Source organism: Capricornis sumatraensis, chromosome 2 (genome assembly GCF_032405125.1).
Source record: "Capricornis sumatraensis isolate serow.1 chromosome 2, serow.2, whole genome shotgun sequence".
NCBI classification, from domain to species: Eukaryota; Metazoa; Chordata; class Mammalia; order Artiodactyla; family Bovidae; genus Capricornis; species Capricornis sumatraensis.
The window spans coordinates 143,320,461-143,338,406 of NC_091070.1; the positions used below are offsets into that span (position 1 = coordinate 143,320,461).

General features: G+C 38.4%; 1 protein-coding gene across 4 annotated transcripts in view; it reads left to right on the forward strand.

Moving 5' to 3' along the window:
• Positions 1–11,866: 11,866 nt before the first annotated feature.
• Positions 11,867–17,946, forward strand: part of DPH5 (diphthamide biosynthesis 5) — a 40,072-nt gene continuing 33,992 nt past the window's right edge. For 2 of the 4 annotated variants that reach the window (XM_068965555.1, XM_068965559.1), the window contains exons 1-3: positions 11,887–12,009; positions 12,181–12,338; positions 15,949–16,073. In XM_068965555.1, coding sequence (XP_068821656.1) covers positions 12,204–12,338; positions 15,949–16,073 — 260 coding nt within the window. In that variant the 5' untranslated portion in view covers positions 11,887–12,009; positions 12,181–12,203. The other 2 variants (XM_068965557.1, XM_068965558.1) reach the window with 2 other exon arrangements.

A 17,946-nucleotide genomic window follows, 5' to 3' on the forward strand; every position in this document is an offset into this window, starting at 1 on the left:
CCAAGGAAGAATCAGCAAAGCTCCAAAGATCCAGCAGCAGAATTTAACGCAGGTCAATAGAGACCAAGGTTTCACTGTAGAAGGGATGAAAATCAGATTAAAGAACAGCAGGATTAACAAAATAGCAGGAAGGAGGAATTTGAGATGACCTCTGGATATTTTTCAAAACATGATATGTGAGGGGAAGTATTGGGTAACAGCTAGATGGGGTAATAATTAGAGGAAGGTTGTTCTGATTATTTCTAAGATGGGTACACTCTAATATGCTGAAGGTAAAAAGCCAGCAGCGAGGGAGTAGGTGCAATTAGGGAAGAGGATAATGGGCTTCCCTGGTAGCTCAGTCAGTAAAGAAACTGCCTGCAGTGCAGGAGGCCTGGGTTCAATCCCTGGGTCAGGAAGATCCCCTGGAAAAGGAAATGACAACCCACTCCAGTATTCTTGCCTGGAGAATCCCATGGACAGAGGAGCCTGGCAGGCTACAAGGGGGTCCATGGGGTTGCAAGACTCAGACACAACTTAGTGACTAAATCATCACCATAATGGATGAAGCTAAGGCTCTGTGAATGTGGGAGAAGAGATTAAGAGAATGGGTAGAGGGATACATGTTCAACAAACAACATGAGGAATACCTTGCTGCCAGCAGGAAAGAAAAAACAATGGTAGGGATGCCACTACAAAGAGAAAACTTAAATTACAACTCAAACTACTTACAAGGACAGGGCATTCCGTAACAATGGAAATCCTATTGAGCTTGCTATTCTTTGAAAATGACACAAAATAGGCAACGACTTATATACATCTACAGAGGAATGCCATACATAATATTAGGCCCAAATATCCCTTCCACACCATGGCTTCCTTTTCCTGAGGAAGCCAGGAATTAACTACTGAAATAGATACATAAGTGGACATTCTGTTTCTGCTGAGTAGGCAGAAGGCATGACTATATTGTGACAATATATTTATAACATTTTAAACTAGCAATCACTAGTACTCATTTTTCTATGAAAACAGTCTCATAAAAATAGACCACAAAAACTTAATTCATCCTATAACTGAAATTTTTCAATAGTACTTCGGCAGTTTTCATGGAAAAAACAAAACACTCTGAAATGATGGTGTACTTAGCTGTCTGGAATCCTTAAAAGATGAGTCACTCATTTATGAATACCAACCCCACAGGGCAACCAATTCAAATGTATGTCCAGGAAACAAACTTCTAAAAGGGAACTTATAAAAATGGGGCTCACAAGAATCCCATTAATCTGTATGCTGTGTGGAAGACTGATATTTCCTTATGTTTTCCCAGAATCTAGGTAATATTCACTTTCCTGTACAGATTGTATGGTCATCAAGTAACCTACAAGTTGGTATCTGAAAGAAGGAATGTCTAAATTAGGAATACACACCCCCTGCTGCTGCTGCTAAGTAGCTTCAGTCGTGTCCGACTCTGTGCGACCCCATAGACGGCAGCCCACCAGGCTCCCCCGTCCCTGGGATTCTCCAGGCAAGAACACTGGAGTGGGTTGCCATGTCCTTCTCCAATGCATGAAAGCAAAAAGTGAAAGTGAAGTCTTTCAGTCGTGCCCGACTCTTCGCGACCCCATGGACTGCAGCGCACCAGGCTCCTCTGTCCATGGGATTTTCCAGGCAAGAGTACCCTACCTCTCCCCAAACACTAATAAAGTTGACAAAATGATGCCCAGATTTTTGTATGTCAGAAACAGGTAAATAGAGTTAGTATTAGTCCATTGCTATGACACTGGTATTCTGGTAACCTGGAAAATCCAGTTAACAGGTTTTAAGGCTGAAGTTCATCTGCAACTAAATAGTTCATCTGCAATATAGTTCCCCCCTCCACCCTGTGACATAAATAAACTGGTTATCTGGTGATCAGTCGAACATCCGGAGTTTCCTTGTGTTACCTAGATATTATAAAAAGAACAGAGTTAGATCAAGCTATTAGAGCATTATCCAGTTTAATGAATCCCCTTTTCGCTCTCTTCTCCCACTGTACACTGCCTGTACCTTTATTACAGCATGTATTGCTGCCTATTATCACATGATCACTATGTAACACAGCTACTGATGCTGTTTTTCCCACCTGAATGTAATTTCTAGAGGACACAGAAATTTTCTTTTTCCCTAAGAATACAGGGCATATAGCCTTACATACAAGACAGTCAATAAATATTCATTGTGTTGAACGAGGGACAATTAAGGTCAAATAGGTATTATAGGGCTTCAAATTAGTTGTGAAAGGAATTAAGTTAAATCTCTCCATGTGATGGACACTCACAGATATGCAAGAATATGTCAAAAACGTGGTGCTCCAGAAATTCATATGTCTAGCTCTCAGGGCTTTTGGGGAGAAAGGCATAAAAGTATTCCAAGTAATTTGCATAAATGAGTAAGTCTCAACTCTTACTCTGTCTATTTATTCCTGTTATTCAGCTGTTTACAGTAGGCTTCCCTGGTGGCTCAGAGGTTAAAGCATCTGCCTGCAATGTGGGAGACCTGGGTTCAATCCCTGGGTCGGGAAGATCCCCTGGAGAAGGAAATGGCAACCCACTCTAGTATTCTTGCCTGGAGAATCCCATGGGTGGAGGAGCCTGGTGGGCTACAGTCCACAGGGTCACAAAGAGTTGGACACAACTGAGCGACTTCACTTTCACTTTCACTTTCAGCTGTTTACAAGAGGGGGTGGAAATCCCATAGCTCATTCTAGTTTTGTTGAAATTCACAAAAAAACTGGATTTCATGTTTAAAATAATCAAATGTCATGACACACTAGAAAGACAGAGTTTTTTAATGCTACATTTCTTTGTGGTTTTAAATATTACTAAAGTGAATGTAGAATATCATTAACTTAGGTCTGAATTTACTTTTATTCTCCTGACATTTGAAATAAACTTCTAAAAGTAAGTTTAGAAGTTTGGATTGAAACAGGGTTCCAGTTTGGACTGACATCAGATTTTAATCAATCCTTGTCTTCCCTTCCTCCATTTAATTACGTTCATGATCATCCACATTGATTTATATAATTAATGCATCTCAACTTATTTTGCCACTGAGTAGATTCAGGATTGATTATTATTTCATATACATATCACTATAATAGTTTATCAAATCACTTACTTCTGTTTAGTCTCTCCTTTCTCAGTTCCATTAAGCATATCTACTTGATGGCTCTTGTTAAGCAGCAGTCTCACCAAGTCACTCCACAAATATTGAGCATCTATTATGAGTAAAGCACTGATACAGATGTCACAGAGAAGATAAAAACAGGTAAAACACTGCCCTTGTCCTTCACATCCACAGTATAACTAAAGAAATAACAAGCAATAGTAATAAAACATTAAAGGAAATGAGAAGTGGAAGAAAGGGAAGAGATCACAGCTCAGGTGAGATACTATAGTATACATTTAAAATATACTATATTTAAAACTAGAGTTTAAAAGTTAAGATGCCTATGGAATAGAGGAGGAGTATTCCAGGTGGATGTAACAATATTAAGCAATGAGTGGCTGTGAAAGTTAAAACAAAATAACTGGAGTAATATACAAAGCTTAGTTGCTCAGTCATGTCCAACTCTTTGCGACCCCATGGACTATAGCCTGCCAGGCCCCTCTGTCCATGGGGATTCTCCAGGCAAGAATACTGGAATGGGTTTCTATGCCTTCCTCCAGGGGATCTGTCCAACCCAGGGATCAAACCCAGGTCTCCTGCATTGCAGGCGGATTCTTTACCGTCTGAGCCACCAGTGAATCACAAAATACAAAGAAGATGAGATAAAATAATTAGGGCTCAGCTAGTAAAGAACCCACCTACAATGTGGGAGACCTGGGTTTGATCCCTGGGTTGGGAAGATCCCCTGGAGAAGGGAACGGCTACCCACTCCAGTATTCTGGCCTGGAGAATTCCATGGGCTGTGTAGTCTATAGGGTCACAAAGAGTCAGACATGACTGAGCTACTTTCATTTTCACAAACCTGAGCAGCAGTCTCATTACATGCTGTCTAATGAAGACTACTCTTTGAAAAGTGCTACTCTAGTACACAATGATACAGCATATAATATTACCTTAAAATAAAAACAAACGAAAATCAAGTAACACAAGATCCAGGGTATGTACTCAAGAAAGAGCATAGCAGGTGAACAATAGTTTAAGAAATCGAAAACTGGTAATTGGGTCAACAGGTGCAGCTGGGCAGGCTGTATGCAGTCTATGTGAATGGCACCCTTTGGTGCACTACCTGTTCAAAGGTACTCAGTAACCCTGATGGTTTCAGACGGTGAGTATTTAACTTTGTGGGGGTCTCACTTTGCAAAAGGGAGCTCACTCAGGGGGAGATGCATCTGAAGGCAAGAAATTACGTCACAAGACTGGAATCAGTTGTATGGTTCAGTCTCTTGAAACAACAGGACAGAGATGCTAGTCCTTAGGAACTAGGTATAAACAAGGAATCAAGATTAGTATGACTTCTGAGTGTAATTTCTATGTAAGATTATTACAGCTTCTTCAAGAAAAGGACTGGCCCCAGACAACGCAATGCCATAATCCCCTCAAATATCCCCAACTTACTGATGAAGATTAACTGGTTATAGACCAAAATTATTAGGACAGGAAATAATTGGAAGGAAATGTCATCGTATCATTATTGAAGGAAAAACATTTGTCTTTTTTAAATAGTGATTAATACCACATTTGCTTCCTTTCATTATAAATAACATTTCAGCTACATTATAACTTTTAAAAGCTCTGTGGTTTAGCTTAGAAATCCATACATTTTCTGAGTATAAATATACTAATGGCAATTTCACTTTTTGGGTGAGGGGAGAGGAGAGAATGGTCCCAAGCTTTAGTTAGACACAGAGAAATTCTGTAAAAACCAACTGATCAAAAAAAATCTTTGTTTGGTAATATATCAACTGTTAATTGTGTAGCACACTGAAGGCCTTTTGATATACACTTTACATACATTACTACATTTAATTCTCAGAAAACATCTAAAGGTAGTAATATTTATAATGGCAGCTAAGAACTGAATGATTACTAAGTACAAGACACTGTTCAGAGCAATTCATACGCAGTATTACTACCTGTAATCCACAAGACAGTCCTCTGAGATAACTACCTTTATTATCTGCATTTTACAGATAATATATCCAAGGATTCAGGAATGTTCCTAAGGTCACACTTCTAGCACAGAGGGCCAGAATTCAAGTCTAGTAGTCTGACTTCAAAGCCCAGGTTCTTAATCACAGCTTTCTACTGCTTCTGCAATTGGTATTCATGGCATAAACAGTATCTTTGATACTACTGTTGCACTTTATCAAGTGCCTATTATTTAATGAATGTTCAAAGAGGAACAATAATCAGAAGTGAAGATAAGATTAAAATAGATTTTATTTGAGTCTGGATACTAATAAGCCATTATTTTCAGAAAATGTAATGAAACTGGAAAGTGAGGTGCTGAAAACTGCTTGAAAGAAATAATGCTACTCAGTTACAGCACAAAAGTTTACTGTAAATCAAGCAAAAGAATCAAATAAAATAAACTAAAATGCAAGGAAATGAGGTTAAGATGAATCATGCCCTATGCCTGCCTGGGATTTAGAAAATGAAAACCAAATCCACTCCAGGAAAATTAAAGTTTGTGGAAATTCTGCAACTTGATATAGACAGGGGTTTAATTTTGGTTAAAAGGGTTTCTAGATTTACCACAGGAAAAAAACGGGCCTCTAAGTAACATAGGTGACCATATTATCTGAATAACTCAATGTCCACAGAGTTTATTAGTGTACATATTTAATAATGACAAGAACTTACGTGGTTTTAAAAAAATTTATATTCTGGTTATGCTAAAAAAAAGTACTCTTTTACTCATCCATATTGAGATTCTGAGAGTCATCCAGGCTGTTTTATGTAGCAGTAGTTCACCTTTTTAATTGCTATATAGTATTGTTGGAGAAGGCAATGGCACCCCACTCCAGTACTCTTGCCTGGAAAATCCCATGGACAGAGGAGCCTGGTAGGCTGCAGTCAATGGGGTTGCTAAGAGTCGGACACGACTGAGCAACTTCACTTTGACTTCACTTTCATGCACTGGAGAAAGAAATGGCAACCCATTCCAGTATTCTTGCCTAGAGAATCCCAGGGATGAGGGAGCCCAGTGGGCTGCCGTCTATGGGGTCGCACAGAGTCGGACACGACTGAAGCGACTTAGCAGTAGCAGCAGCAGCATTGTATTGTAGAATGGACTACAATTATCTTTTTAATTGTTGCTGAGCATTGAAAATTTTAAAAAATTAATTGTTTATAATCCGAGTGAACATTTTCTCTACTCATCAGATTTTGTTTACTAGAATACAAAGTTCACCTGCATGCTAGCTGTCTTCTACATTGAATATTAACATATTGGTAGGCAACAGTTATTTGGTGCCAATCAAGTCTACAGTGTGAAAGTCAATGACAGAATGATAGAAATAAAGTTTTTCTCAGAAAAAGTACTTCCGAGTATAATAATAATAATAATGTTTGTTTAAGAGGACTCTTGTGAATCAATAACATAGTCCACCTAGAGGTCTAATTGAATGATGTCAGGATTTCAGAGAACTATAGCAAATGAAGAAAAGAATGAGAACCAATCTTGGTGAAAGATGAGTCTGATTCTCATAATCTGATAGACACTGTAGATTACCATAAAATTAATTTCAAACTCCGTATCTGCCATTATTGACTGAGTCTTTACTAAATGCCTAATACTGTACTAAGCCCTTAATATGCATTCTTTCATTTAACCTCATAATAAACCTATGAAGGATGGTATTATTATCTCTATTTCACAGATGAGATAACTGAGGTTTAGAAAGGGAATGTGCTACTGAAACCATATACAAGCCCCTGTGTCCCTGTCCTTTGCAGTAAAATGCTTCCCTGGTGGCTCAGACGGTAAAGAACCTGCCTGAAATGCAGGAGACCTGGGTTGGATCCCTGGGTCAGGAAGATCCCTAGAGAAGGGAATGGCAAACACTCCAGTATTCGTGCCTGGAGAATTCCATGGACAGAGGAGCCTGGTGGGCTAGTCTATGGGGTTGCAAAGAGTAGGACACAACTGAGTGACTAACACACACCCAGTTTCCCTTGAGTCTCCAAAGACTGCTCAATAGTTAATGATTAGGAAATGTGAAGGTACAGAAACAAAGAATAGACATTGGGTTGGGAAACTGATAATTTAGAGTATAGGTTGTTATCAGTAATCAGTTACTATAGATTCTTTCACATGGCAGAATCACTGATTTCAGTTTCCTAAAAGATATAAAGGCCTGACACACATTCCCAAGTTGTCTTTAGAGGATGTAGACCCCCACCAGATGAAAACAATGCCCACAAGCACACAGACCCTAGACCTGTTGAGACCCAAAGGTTGATGACGCTTGAAACTTCACCTTGATGTCAACCAATCTGAGAACTATGCATAAGCTGATCACGTCTCCTCCCTTACAATGCCTTTAAAACCCCCTTTCCTAAGCACCTATATAAACGCCAATAAAAATTAATTTTAAAAAACAACAAACACTTACCTGAAAGCCACTGGGGAGTTTGGCTCTTTTGAACACGAGCTACCCACTCCCCTTGCTTGGCGCCCTGCAATAAATGCTGCACTTTCCTTCACCACAACTCAGTGTCAGTAGATTGGCTTTACCGTGCACAGGCAAGCAGACCCAAGTTTGGTTCATTAACACTTCTGAGCAGAAACACCTAAATTTAAACCAACGTCGGAATGATACCAAAATCTGAGTTCTTAATCATCATGCAAACTTCTCTCTGCATAATTCTTCCCTTACACATAATGCATTTATAATATCTTACTATATGTAGATGTGTACTCATTCCTTCAACATATATCTACTGAGCATACGTGCCAAACACTGTGCTAGGTGTTTCTTTCACATTAGTAAACCAAATGGAACAACAAATTCTTGACTTTCTGGTGCTTATATTCTAGGATGGCACAGACAATAAACATAATAAATTAGTAAATTACACTGTTATGTTAGAAGGTAAATATGTGCTCTGGGGGGAAACAGCAGATGCAGTGACTGAAACTGTCGGTTTTATACAGGTTAGGCCTCATTGAGGAGGTAAATTTTGGGCAAAGACTTCAAGGAAGTGGAGCCAGGAACAAACAGATACCTGTGGGGTGGTGGTGTGGAGAACACCAGGAAGTGAGGCCAGAGAAACAGAAGAGCGGTAAAATGCAATCACATGTGTACTTATGTAACTCCTGTAGAAATGCAGCAAAATAATAACATAAGTTGACAGCTGCGTGGATGGATAAACATGTGATTGAACACATACAGCAAAATGTTAAAACTGTAAAACCTAGGAGGTGGCTATGTGGATATTTACTGTAAAACTGTTTTAACTTTTCTATATGTTTGAAACTTTTAATGATAAATTGTTGATGGAAATGCAGTCATACTTGACACCTGTTTTAAATGGCAAGACAGAAATCAAATCACACAGAAACATTCTGCAAAAAAAAGATGACACCAGGTTTTTTTCTGCTTATATCTGCTGAGGTGGGGAGGAAAAAAGACTGCCATAACTTGTTTACTTTATCTACCTCCAGAAAAGTCCTCCAAATCCACACTCCTTTTGAGAAATGAAGGCAGGCAGAAAGGTGTGTTTAAGAATTTTATAGTGAAAGTAAGTTCCTTTGACTGAATTTTGAAAATTAAAATATGAAATTACTTCTGTATTTAAAAATACAGTATTTCTTTACCAACTCAGAATAACTTCACTTTCCATATAGATTTCCTGAAAAGAGATAAAGGATACCTTCCTTTGGATTACTAATTATTCTTTACGGCAATGTTCTTTCCCTGTGAAGCTACCTGAAATCACTCAAGGAAAATCTGAAAACTGAAACATGCTAGAAATGACCAGTACATTGGAAAATTTACCTACTCAATAGTGAGCATATAAAGTACATGTGACATGTCAGGAGCCTTTCAACATAAATGCCTTCCTAAAGCATCATAAGCAAGGCATGTTTATGTTTGATAATTTCACCAGTGATTTTTGACTGTCATCAAAATATCACTCTCTGCATTTCATAAAGACTGAAAAAGAAATCATCATAACAAAGAAACTGCTCAGCTCGTAGTGAATAATGACCTATTTAACAAATGTTTATTGAATACCTACCATGTACCACACACTGTGATATGCCTTAGGGATGAGACTATAAATAAAATATGGCCCCTGATTTGATGAAATTTATGGTTTGATAAAGAAGATACACAACTACAAAACACCTAAATTGATGAGTAAGTATGTGTAAGGAGTGTTATTGTAACAAAAAGGAGATACCTAACCTAGTTTCAGGATCTCTGGGACTACTTCTTTGATTTAGTCTTAAAGAATGAGAAGGCAATGGCACCCCACTCCAGTACTCTTGCCTGGAAATTCCCATGGATGGAGGAGCCTGGTAGGCTGCAGTCCATGGGGTCGCTAAGTCGGACATGACTGAGAGACTTCACTTTCACTTTTCACTTTCATGCATTGGAGAAGGAAATGGCAACCCACTCCAGTGTTCTTGACTGGAGAATCCCAGGGACGGGGGAGCCTGGTGGGCGGCCATCTATAAGGTTGCACAGAGTTGGACACGACTGAAGTGACTTAGCAGCAGGGATTTAGGCAGGAGAAAATGGCCAAGGGTATTCCATGCTGAGGTGGCCGCCTGACTAAAGGCAGAGAGGCACAGAGCAGCATGTTGTGGGCACAGAACTAGACAGCTAGAGAAAAAGCTCATGGTAAGTAGCAGAGACAGATGAGGCTATAGTATAGGTAGACAATTGTCACATCATGGTTGATCTTGTGGGACATGTTAAGGAGACTGGACTTTCTCTTGGCCTCAAAAGGATTTAGAAGGGGAGTGGCATTTTCAGATTGTACCTTAGCTAGATCTCCTTGGCTCTTGAGAGAAGGATGAATGTGGAGGAGACATGGTGACCAGCTGCAGGAATGGCAGTAATGAGGACCTAAATCAAGATTGTGATGGTAGCCATGGTTTCTATTGAGAAAGACCAGCAGATTGTCAGATTAAAATGTGAGGTGACTTCCAGGTGTCTGGCTTCGATAAGAGTCTACAGATGGTAATGTCTTCCAATCAAAGCAGACAATACAGAAGGAAAAGCCAAGTTGAAAGCTGATGGATTCAGCTTTGGATGTGTTAGATTTGACATGCCTCTGGGTTACTCAGATGATTTCCAGAAAAAAGTTAAATACAGGATGCCGAGGAAGAGGTCTGAATGAGAGGTGAAAATTTGAGTCTGCAAAACATAAAAGATAACCTGAAATCATGGTAATGAATATTACAGATTTTGTTTGTTTCTTAATGTAGCCATTCTAATAGGTGTGCAATAGTAGGAATGGTTTTTAATAATTTCCCTAATGTCTAATGATGTTTGGCATCTTTTCAAATGTGTATTTGCTACTCATGTAACTTCTTTGGGGATGTGTCCATACTTAATTTTTTCTTATTTTTAAAACTGTTTTCTTACTATTATGTTTTGAGAGTTCTTTGTATATTCTCAACATAAGTCCTTTATTGGATATATGCTTTGCAAATATTTCCTCCCAATGTGTGACTTTAATGTTTTCTGAAGACCATCATTTTTATTTTGCTGAAGTACAATTTATTTTTTTCTTTTCTCTATCATACTTCTGTTTTTTCACCTAAGAAATCTTTGCCTAAGTAAGTCACAAATCTTTTTCTCCAGTTTTCCCTCGGAAATTTGAAGTTTTCCACTTACATCTATGAGTGAATTTACTTTTGTTTATTGTATGAGGAATAAATCTAACAGTGACAGTGGATAGAACCAAACATTAAGAGTGTACAGAATGAGAAGGCCAAAGCCTGGATGAAATTCAGAGAGAAAAGATAGCCAAGGTGAAAGGAAGCAGAATAGAGCAAAAAACCATTGTCAGAGAAACAACAATGATAATTCTGAATAATCAACATTGCCTGCTGAGATGCAATGGAAACTGTCTTTTTAACTTGAATGAGGTCATTAGTGACCTTAGGAAGGCCATATTCAGTCATCTCGGCATTGGAACTACATTTAACCAACCACTTTAAGAATTCCCCCTGTGGAAGCGTTGTGGCGAGATCTGAAATCCGTGAGCATTCTTAAAGGTCACTTCTCGAGGCACAGGAGGGTTCTGGGCTTCCCGAACTGACGATGACTGAGGCAGATTCCAGTCACACACCCCTTGGGGCACTCCAGAATAAGGTTTCGAGGACAAACCCGAGGAATCACGGCCCCGCTGGGAAATTAGAACCAACATTCATCACCAATTTTGCCAAAATGACAGCTCGACAGGAAAGCAGCTGGTTAAATTACAGCCGAAAGAAAAGGCGAGGATGGGAATGCGTGCATTAGGGCTATCTCGGGGCAGACTAGGGAAACCCCTTCCACCCGCCACCCTCTGGTGTTTCTGGAGGAGAGAAGGAAGGCGTGGAGCTCCTTGGTCCAACCTCGCGGCTGGTTTTCCTCGCTGGCGAAAAGCTCTTGCACTTACCTGGTTCCAGGATGGGATGTTTATAAAATTAGGGGATCGTGGGCAGGCCTCGTCCCTTCCCAAAGGCCATGCCGGGGAACTGGTCGGACTCCCCTGACTGGGTGAACTTTCGCCTCCCAGCCCCAGCACCCTGCGGGTCAACCTTAGTGGCGGTGGGATGCGGGGGGCCCCAGCCCGGAGCCTGCAGAAACCTCCCCTTACAGCTAGTCGTGAAATGCCGTAAAGCGGAGGCGCTTTGCGGCATCGTAGGTGAGGCCGGCGGCGTGGATCCTTTCTTTGGGTAAATCCTCTGCTTTGGCAACTACTTCTGGGGAACGGAGGCAGACAGAAATTTGGGGAGGACAGGAATTCAACTGTCGTTTTCTCAGCGGGTAACTGTCTGCTCCTAGCGTTGTGTAATAAGAGAGAAAGCGGGTAAGGCTATTTAAAAACACTCCAGTCCTTATTTAAAAGGTGGGAAGTTCTTAAATCTCCCGCTGACATGCCGTCCCTCCCCGTGTTGTTTTGGTTTTCGTTTTCATTACTAGATTTTAGGTATCCTTGGTGTAGCTGACACTTGATTTTCATATTCATTTCTTCCTGCAGTCACCCTCCCCCTGTTATTTGAGATGCTTTACATGATTGGTTTGGGCCTGGGAGATGCTAAGGACATCACAGTCAAGGGCCTGGAAGTTGTCAGACGCTGCAGTCGAGTGTATCTGGAAACCTATACGTCAGTCCTGACTGTAGGGAAAGAAATTCTGGTAAGTGCTTAAGGCTTTCTAGCCTCCTGGGAAGACGGATATTTAACAGCTGATTTTCTTTTTACACTAAGCTGAATCGAATTTTTCAGGTCTCCTGGTTCAAACCCTTTAAAATACATCCCCTTCTCATGAAGAATCTGAGGAGTACAAGAATGGCAATCATACACTAACCATGTGACTTGGAAAATGAAAGGGTGTTTTTTCTTACAAGTCTAATTGTGTAGCTTTCTCCATTAAATAGGAAAGGAAAGTTATTTTACACTCCTGGGGATAGTCATCAGAATCCCTTATTTCGTGAGATAGCCAAAAAATCCTTTCTGAGTTGAGTGCAAATGAGGTGCTAACACAGCCTTAATGAGTTGGTTATGTATTCATACCTTTGAAGTATTTCTATTGGGAATGGTAATCACCTTTCTGTCTGTGTCTTATCCAGAGAGATCTAACCTTTAAATAGACGGTTCCCAGTCAAGCTTATACCCATACACTTGAATGTGCTGAGTGAGCCAGGAACCTGGTAACCATAGAATTTGCTAGCGTATCATACATTTAGCTGGATTTGGTTAAAGGCTCAGGAAATTTTGAAAGAGGGGTCAGATTCAGGTTCATTGTCAAATTTCAAATAGAATGTAGATTAAGATGCAAAAACTGATGGCTATATTACAAGAGGAGGGAGAAGATTTTAGGATTGTCTGGTCTATCAAGTCTTCCAAACAAAAAGGTAACCTAGAGAATTTTCAGTCTTCTGGCCTCTCAGATTAACAGCCCATGGAATTCTGAAGGTCTCACAGTTACTTTAAAAGCTGAAGAAGGACTGCTACTTGAATTAGCCATACTTTGAAAGGAAAGGTGTGTCTAATGACCAGCTTTAATTTGTTGGCTTCAATTTAATAGGATGGAGCCACAGTCTCCAAGCTCAAGATGATAGAAATATTCCTTTCTAATTAGTGATCAGGGGCATTTTGAATGAACTTAAAATCTTCTTAGAGAATATAGACAAATAACAAGTTAGCAGTTTTAAAGAACTAGGCCTGGTTTTATGTCTTTGTTCTGTCACATGTTAACATGTGACCTTAGACAAGCCCTTTAACTTTTGTTTCTTACTTTGTAAAAAGAGGACAGAATTGCCTGCCTTACAGGATTTTAGCATAGTGGCTGCACAAAAGTGTTCAGAAATAGGAGTTAATAGACATTTCCAAACATCTCCATATCTCAATTCCTTCATTTGTCAAATGGACATAATAATCAGTTGGAAGGCTGTTAAGATTATATCATTTATTAGTGTATTTGAAACCGCTTTGCGAATTTAAGTGCTAGCTAAATGTTAATTTTGGCTGCCATGATTTTTAAAGTATTTTTCCCAAAAAAACGTTTGAACAATTATTACTTATAGGGTCAAAATCTGGGCCTGGAAGGTGGATGGAAAGTGAGGGAAGCATGGATTAAGAGTTTGGGATAGAGAATGGATAAACAATAAGGTCTTAGTGTACAGCAGTAAGTGAACTGTAGTCAATATCCTTTGATAAACCATGATGGAAAAGAATATGACACTCGATATTATGCTCCTTAGGGCAGGGGTTGTGTATGTCTACACTGTTTCCAGCATCATGCATAGAGCTTGGCATGGAAGTTGTACACAATAAATATTTTTCAAATGAGTGAATGAACAAATACATAAATAAATGGTTATGTTAAAAATAATGTAGTACCTGTCTATTTCTGCTTTAGCAGTTTCTTCCCTTTTTTAAAATTTAAATTTATTTATTTTAATTGGAGGTTAATTACTTTACAATATTGTATTGGTTTTGCCATACATCAACATGAATCTGCCATGGGTGTACATGTGTTCCCCATCCTGAACCCCCCTCCCACCTCCCTCCCAATACCATCCCTCTGGGTTATCCCAGTGCACCAGCCCCAAGCATCCTGTATCCTGCATTGAACCTGGACTGGCAATTCGTAGTTTCTTCCCTTTTTTAAGCATTCTTTTTAAAGAGGATCAACCATTTGATTATATTGAGGTATTAATGTGTATTTCTCTTTGAGGATTTTTTTTAATATTCTGTTGTGTCAGTTAGATAATGAAATATTTCTTGAGTTAGGATAAGTGATAAATATGGAGTAAACATGATAGAAGTCTTGAGGAGAGAATGGATTTTCTGTTAAGTCATTTATAAAAGATGGGATTGGATTACTGCCAGCATTAAGCTAGTAACATGTGATTCCTTGATCTTTAAGAAATTTTAGAAGTTCAGAAAAGAACATCATTTCTTTCAGCTTTAAGTAATCATATGTGTGTTCTCTTACATATGTGACTATAAATGTTCTGCAACTATTAAGTTTACTGGGCTGACAAAATTAAATAAGGTATATAAAATGAGTGATTAAGAAAAGATATGTGGTTAGAGGGAAAATGAAACATTTTTCATCCATGAAAACATTGTCATTGGGAACTTCTGGAACATTATCTCTAAGAAGATGTGCAATGAAAAGGAAAGGATCTTTTTTCACAATTGAGAAACTGATTGTAGTTAAGTATTAGGAAATAATTATCACTTGGAACTATTTAGCCTTTATCTTCAAATGCTTAATGATTTGTTCATTTGCTTGACAAATATTACTGAATAATTGACACTTTTCCATTATAGCTATAACTTTTGACATATGATATAATCCTTATGACTAAAATAAATTTATTAGCATGTAAGAAATATTATCATTTATCTATGCATCCACTTTTACTGTATTTGAGTTATATATTACTCCACAGGAAATCAGTTATAAGATTCGTGATCTTGCATAATAGGTTGTAACCATTACCCCATGACCACTAGCTCACTCTTACATGCTGCCTTTCCAGTTAATGTCAGCCTCTTGGGTTTATGCTTTGGGGTTGAATTTCTGGGGATTTGTTCACAAGTAGTTTGTATGGAGATTTCCTATATATTTAGAATTCTTTTTTTTCTCCTGCAACTCTGCCTTTTTTTTTTTTTTTTTACCCGAAACTAGGAAGTACAGTTTTAAATTAGTCTTTCCTACAATTATGTAGGAATGATTGCTGGTTTTGTAAACAACTAAATCATAATTTTCTACTATTTCTCATTGAAATTATCTTTTATTTTCATCAGGGTCCCATAGATTTTCCCAAGGAAAATTTAATAAAACCCAACTACCATATATGTATGGTAAACATATGTTAAATAAACATATATTATTGTTTAATATATTTATTCTGTAGTATTGTGTTTCTGAAGCAAGTAAGGCTCATGCATACATATTTTCTATTTAAACTACAATGTTTGGCCTGGTCTATTAGACCCAAATTTAGAGGTTAATTTAAAATGCAAAAAGCCTCAGATGTTAGGAGGTCTACCTCCTCTTGGGATATTAAGATAGCCCCAAAGACAGAGTTTAATTGCAGCATGATACAGAGTGCTAGTTCATTGATGAGTTGTATTCAGGGATTAGTGTTTGGATGGTTGCCAGGATTTGCACCAGCCACAGACAAAGATTGTTTTTTGTGTGTGAGAGAGTGTGTATGTGTGTTTGTGTGTGTGTGTGTGTTGAAATGGTCACCTGCTATCTCATTTTTATATTGAATTTAAATTTATAGGAAGAGTTTTATGAGAGAAAATTGATCCTTGCTGATAGAGAAGAAGTGGAACAGGAGGCAGATAATATTTTAAAGGATGCTGATATCAGTGATGTTGCATTCCTTGTAGTTGGTGATCCATTTGGGTAAGTCAAAGCAGATACTTTGACTTAATTTATTTACTTTTTTCATCATTAAGAATTATTATATTTAGAACTTTGTCTTCCAGGTGCTGATAGGAGACTCTGTTTACATAGGCTCTGTCTAAAATCTTATAAACTTTGGTTATCTTTGAGATTAATGAATAAAATTTACTTGGGAAGGATGTCATCATGTATCACTTACATTGGTTATCAGGTGTCAGGTTTATGTTGTTGCTTCTGCTTTTGTTTAGAAAGTCACTTAGGACATCAAATAATAAAGTAGTATATTGTTATTAAATAAGTATATTGCATTATCAAGAATCATACATGCCATTTATTTTGCAGGTAAGTGCAAGTGTCTTCTGCTTGCTTTGTCTTAGACTCCCCCTCTTTCTGCCCCCTTTTAATCATCTGCTATTTAGTGATACTGCTGTCACTTTACTTGCCTTGAATTTATCATTTATGAAGCCTCAGATTTCAATTTCTTATATACACTGGGAGCTCTGTTCTTGCCCACATTACTGCAAAGATGGGCTTGTACTTATCTAGTCAAGCATCATCAATCTCTAATGTCAAGCCAAATAGAACAATTCTTTTTCTCCAGCTGGTGACCCAAAATTTATGTCACAGATTTAAGGAACATAAGGACAATTAAGTCACTTTGAGCCCACCATCAAGGATATTTTTCAAAACAATGGAGTTACATGTACATGTGTCTGTCAAAAGGAAAATAATTTATATCAATATGAGGTTTTAGAGATTATGTATCATTATTATATTGGTTGCAAATGGTATCCAGTCATTGACAAAGTCCAGGAAACCAACGCTACTTGAAGTAAGATTTGCAGACTGTTATCAGTCTATAAACTTACCAGTCCATGATGAGATAAGTACAGAAATTGAAAGTAAGAATTTAGACACTTTTATAACAATTTCACAAAATAATTTTATCTCTGCTGAAACTAATAATTACAATCTCATTGACATTCTTAAAAGATCACTAAATGTGTGGGTGAATGGACTTTAGGGAGGCAAAGTAGCCCTGGTGCAAGAGAGAAAAAGACAAATTGGGGAAAATTTAGAAGGAAAAAATGCTCAGATGTATATAATAGATGAGGAAAGGAAAGAAGTAAGTCTTCAAGTATTCTGGCTTTAGTAACTGAGTAGTTGATGCTGCCATTTTCTGAAATGATGAAAACCAGCAAGGAAGAGGGCTGGGGGAGATAAGAATTGGTCCTGGAAACGTTTTAGCTTTCATGATACCTGCGAATGGAGCTCAGGGGAGAATCTATCCTGGTTATATGACTTTTAAAGCCACCCATATCTAGATATTTAAAAACAGAGGAATGGGTGGAATTACTCTAGGAAAGAATAAGAGCAAGAAAAGAAAACCTAGAATGGGTCAGTCCCTAGGATTCTGGCATTTCATCATCTCTCAAGAGCAGAGGAAGATAAAAACCGTTAGAGTTGTGCTAAAACAGAAGCCAGGGAAAGAGAATGTTTTAGAAAAGAAAGAGTGGTCAACTTGGATGTACTGCTGAAATGTTGAGTAGAAGGCAAGGATAGGAAAGTCTGTGTAATTTAAAGACTGTATGGAGGAGTTGGTGCTGGGCAAAGGTCAGGTTTAACAGTTGAAGATTGTGAGGTAGGATGGGGGGGAGTTGGGGAGAAAGGGAAATTTCAGTCTAAATGAAAAAACCTGAGGCCCAGAGAAAGTACTGCTGTGCTACTCAGAATCCTTCAGTGACTTCATGGCCTTAAATCTTTTAACAGTTTATCTACTTTTTCCATTGGCTGCTCCTCTTTTTGACTGTGGTAGAACCAAGCTATTTTGTAAATGTTTCACAATATTCATTTTCTGTTTCTTTGCTCATGC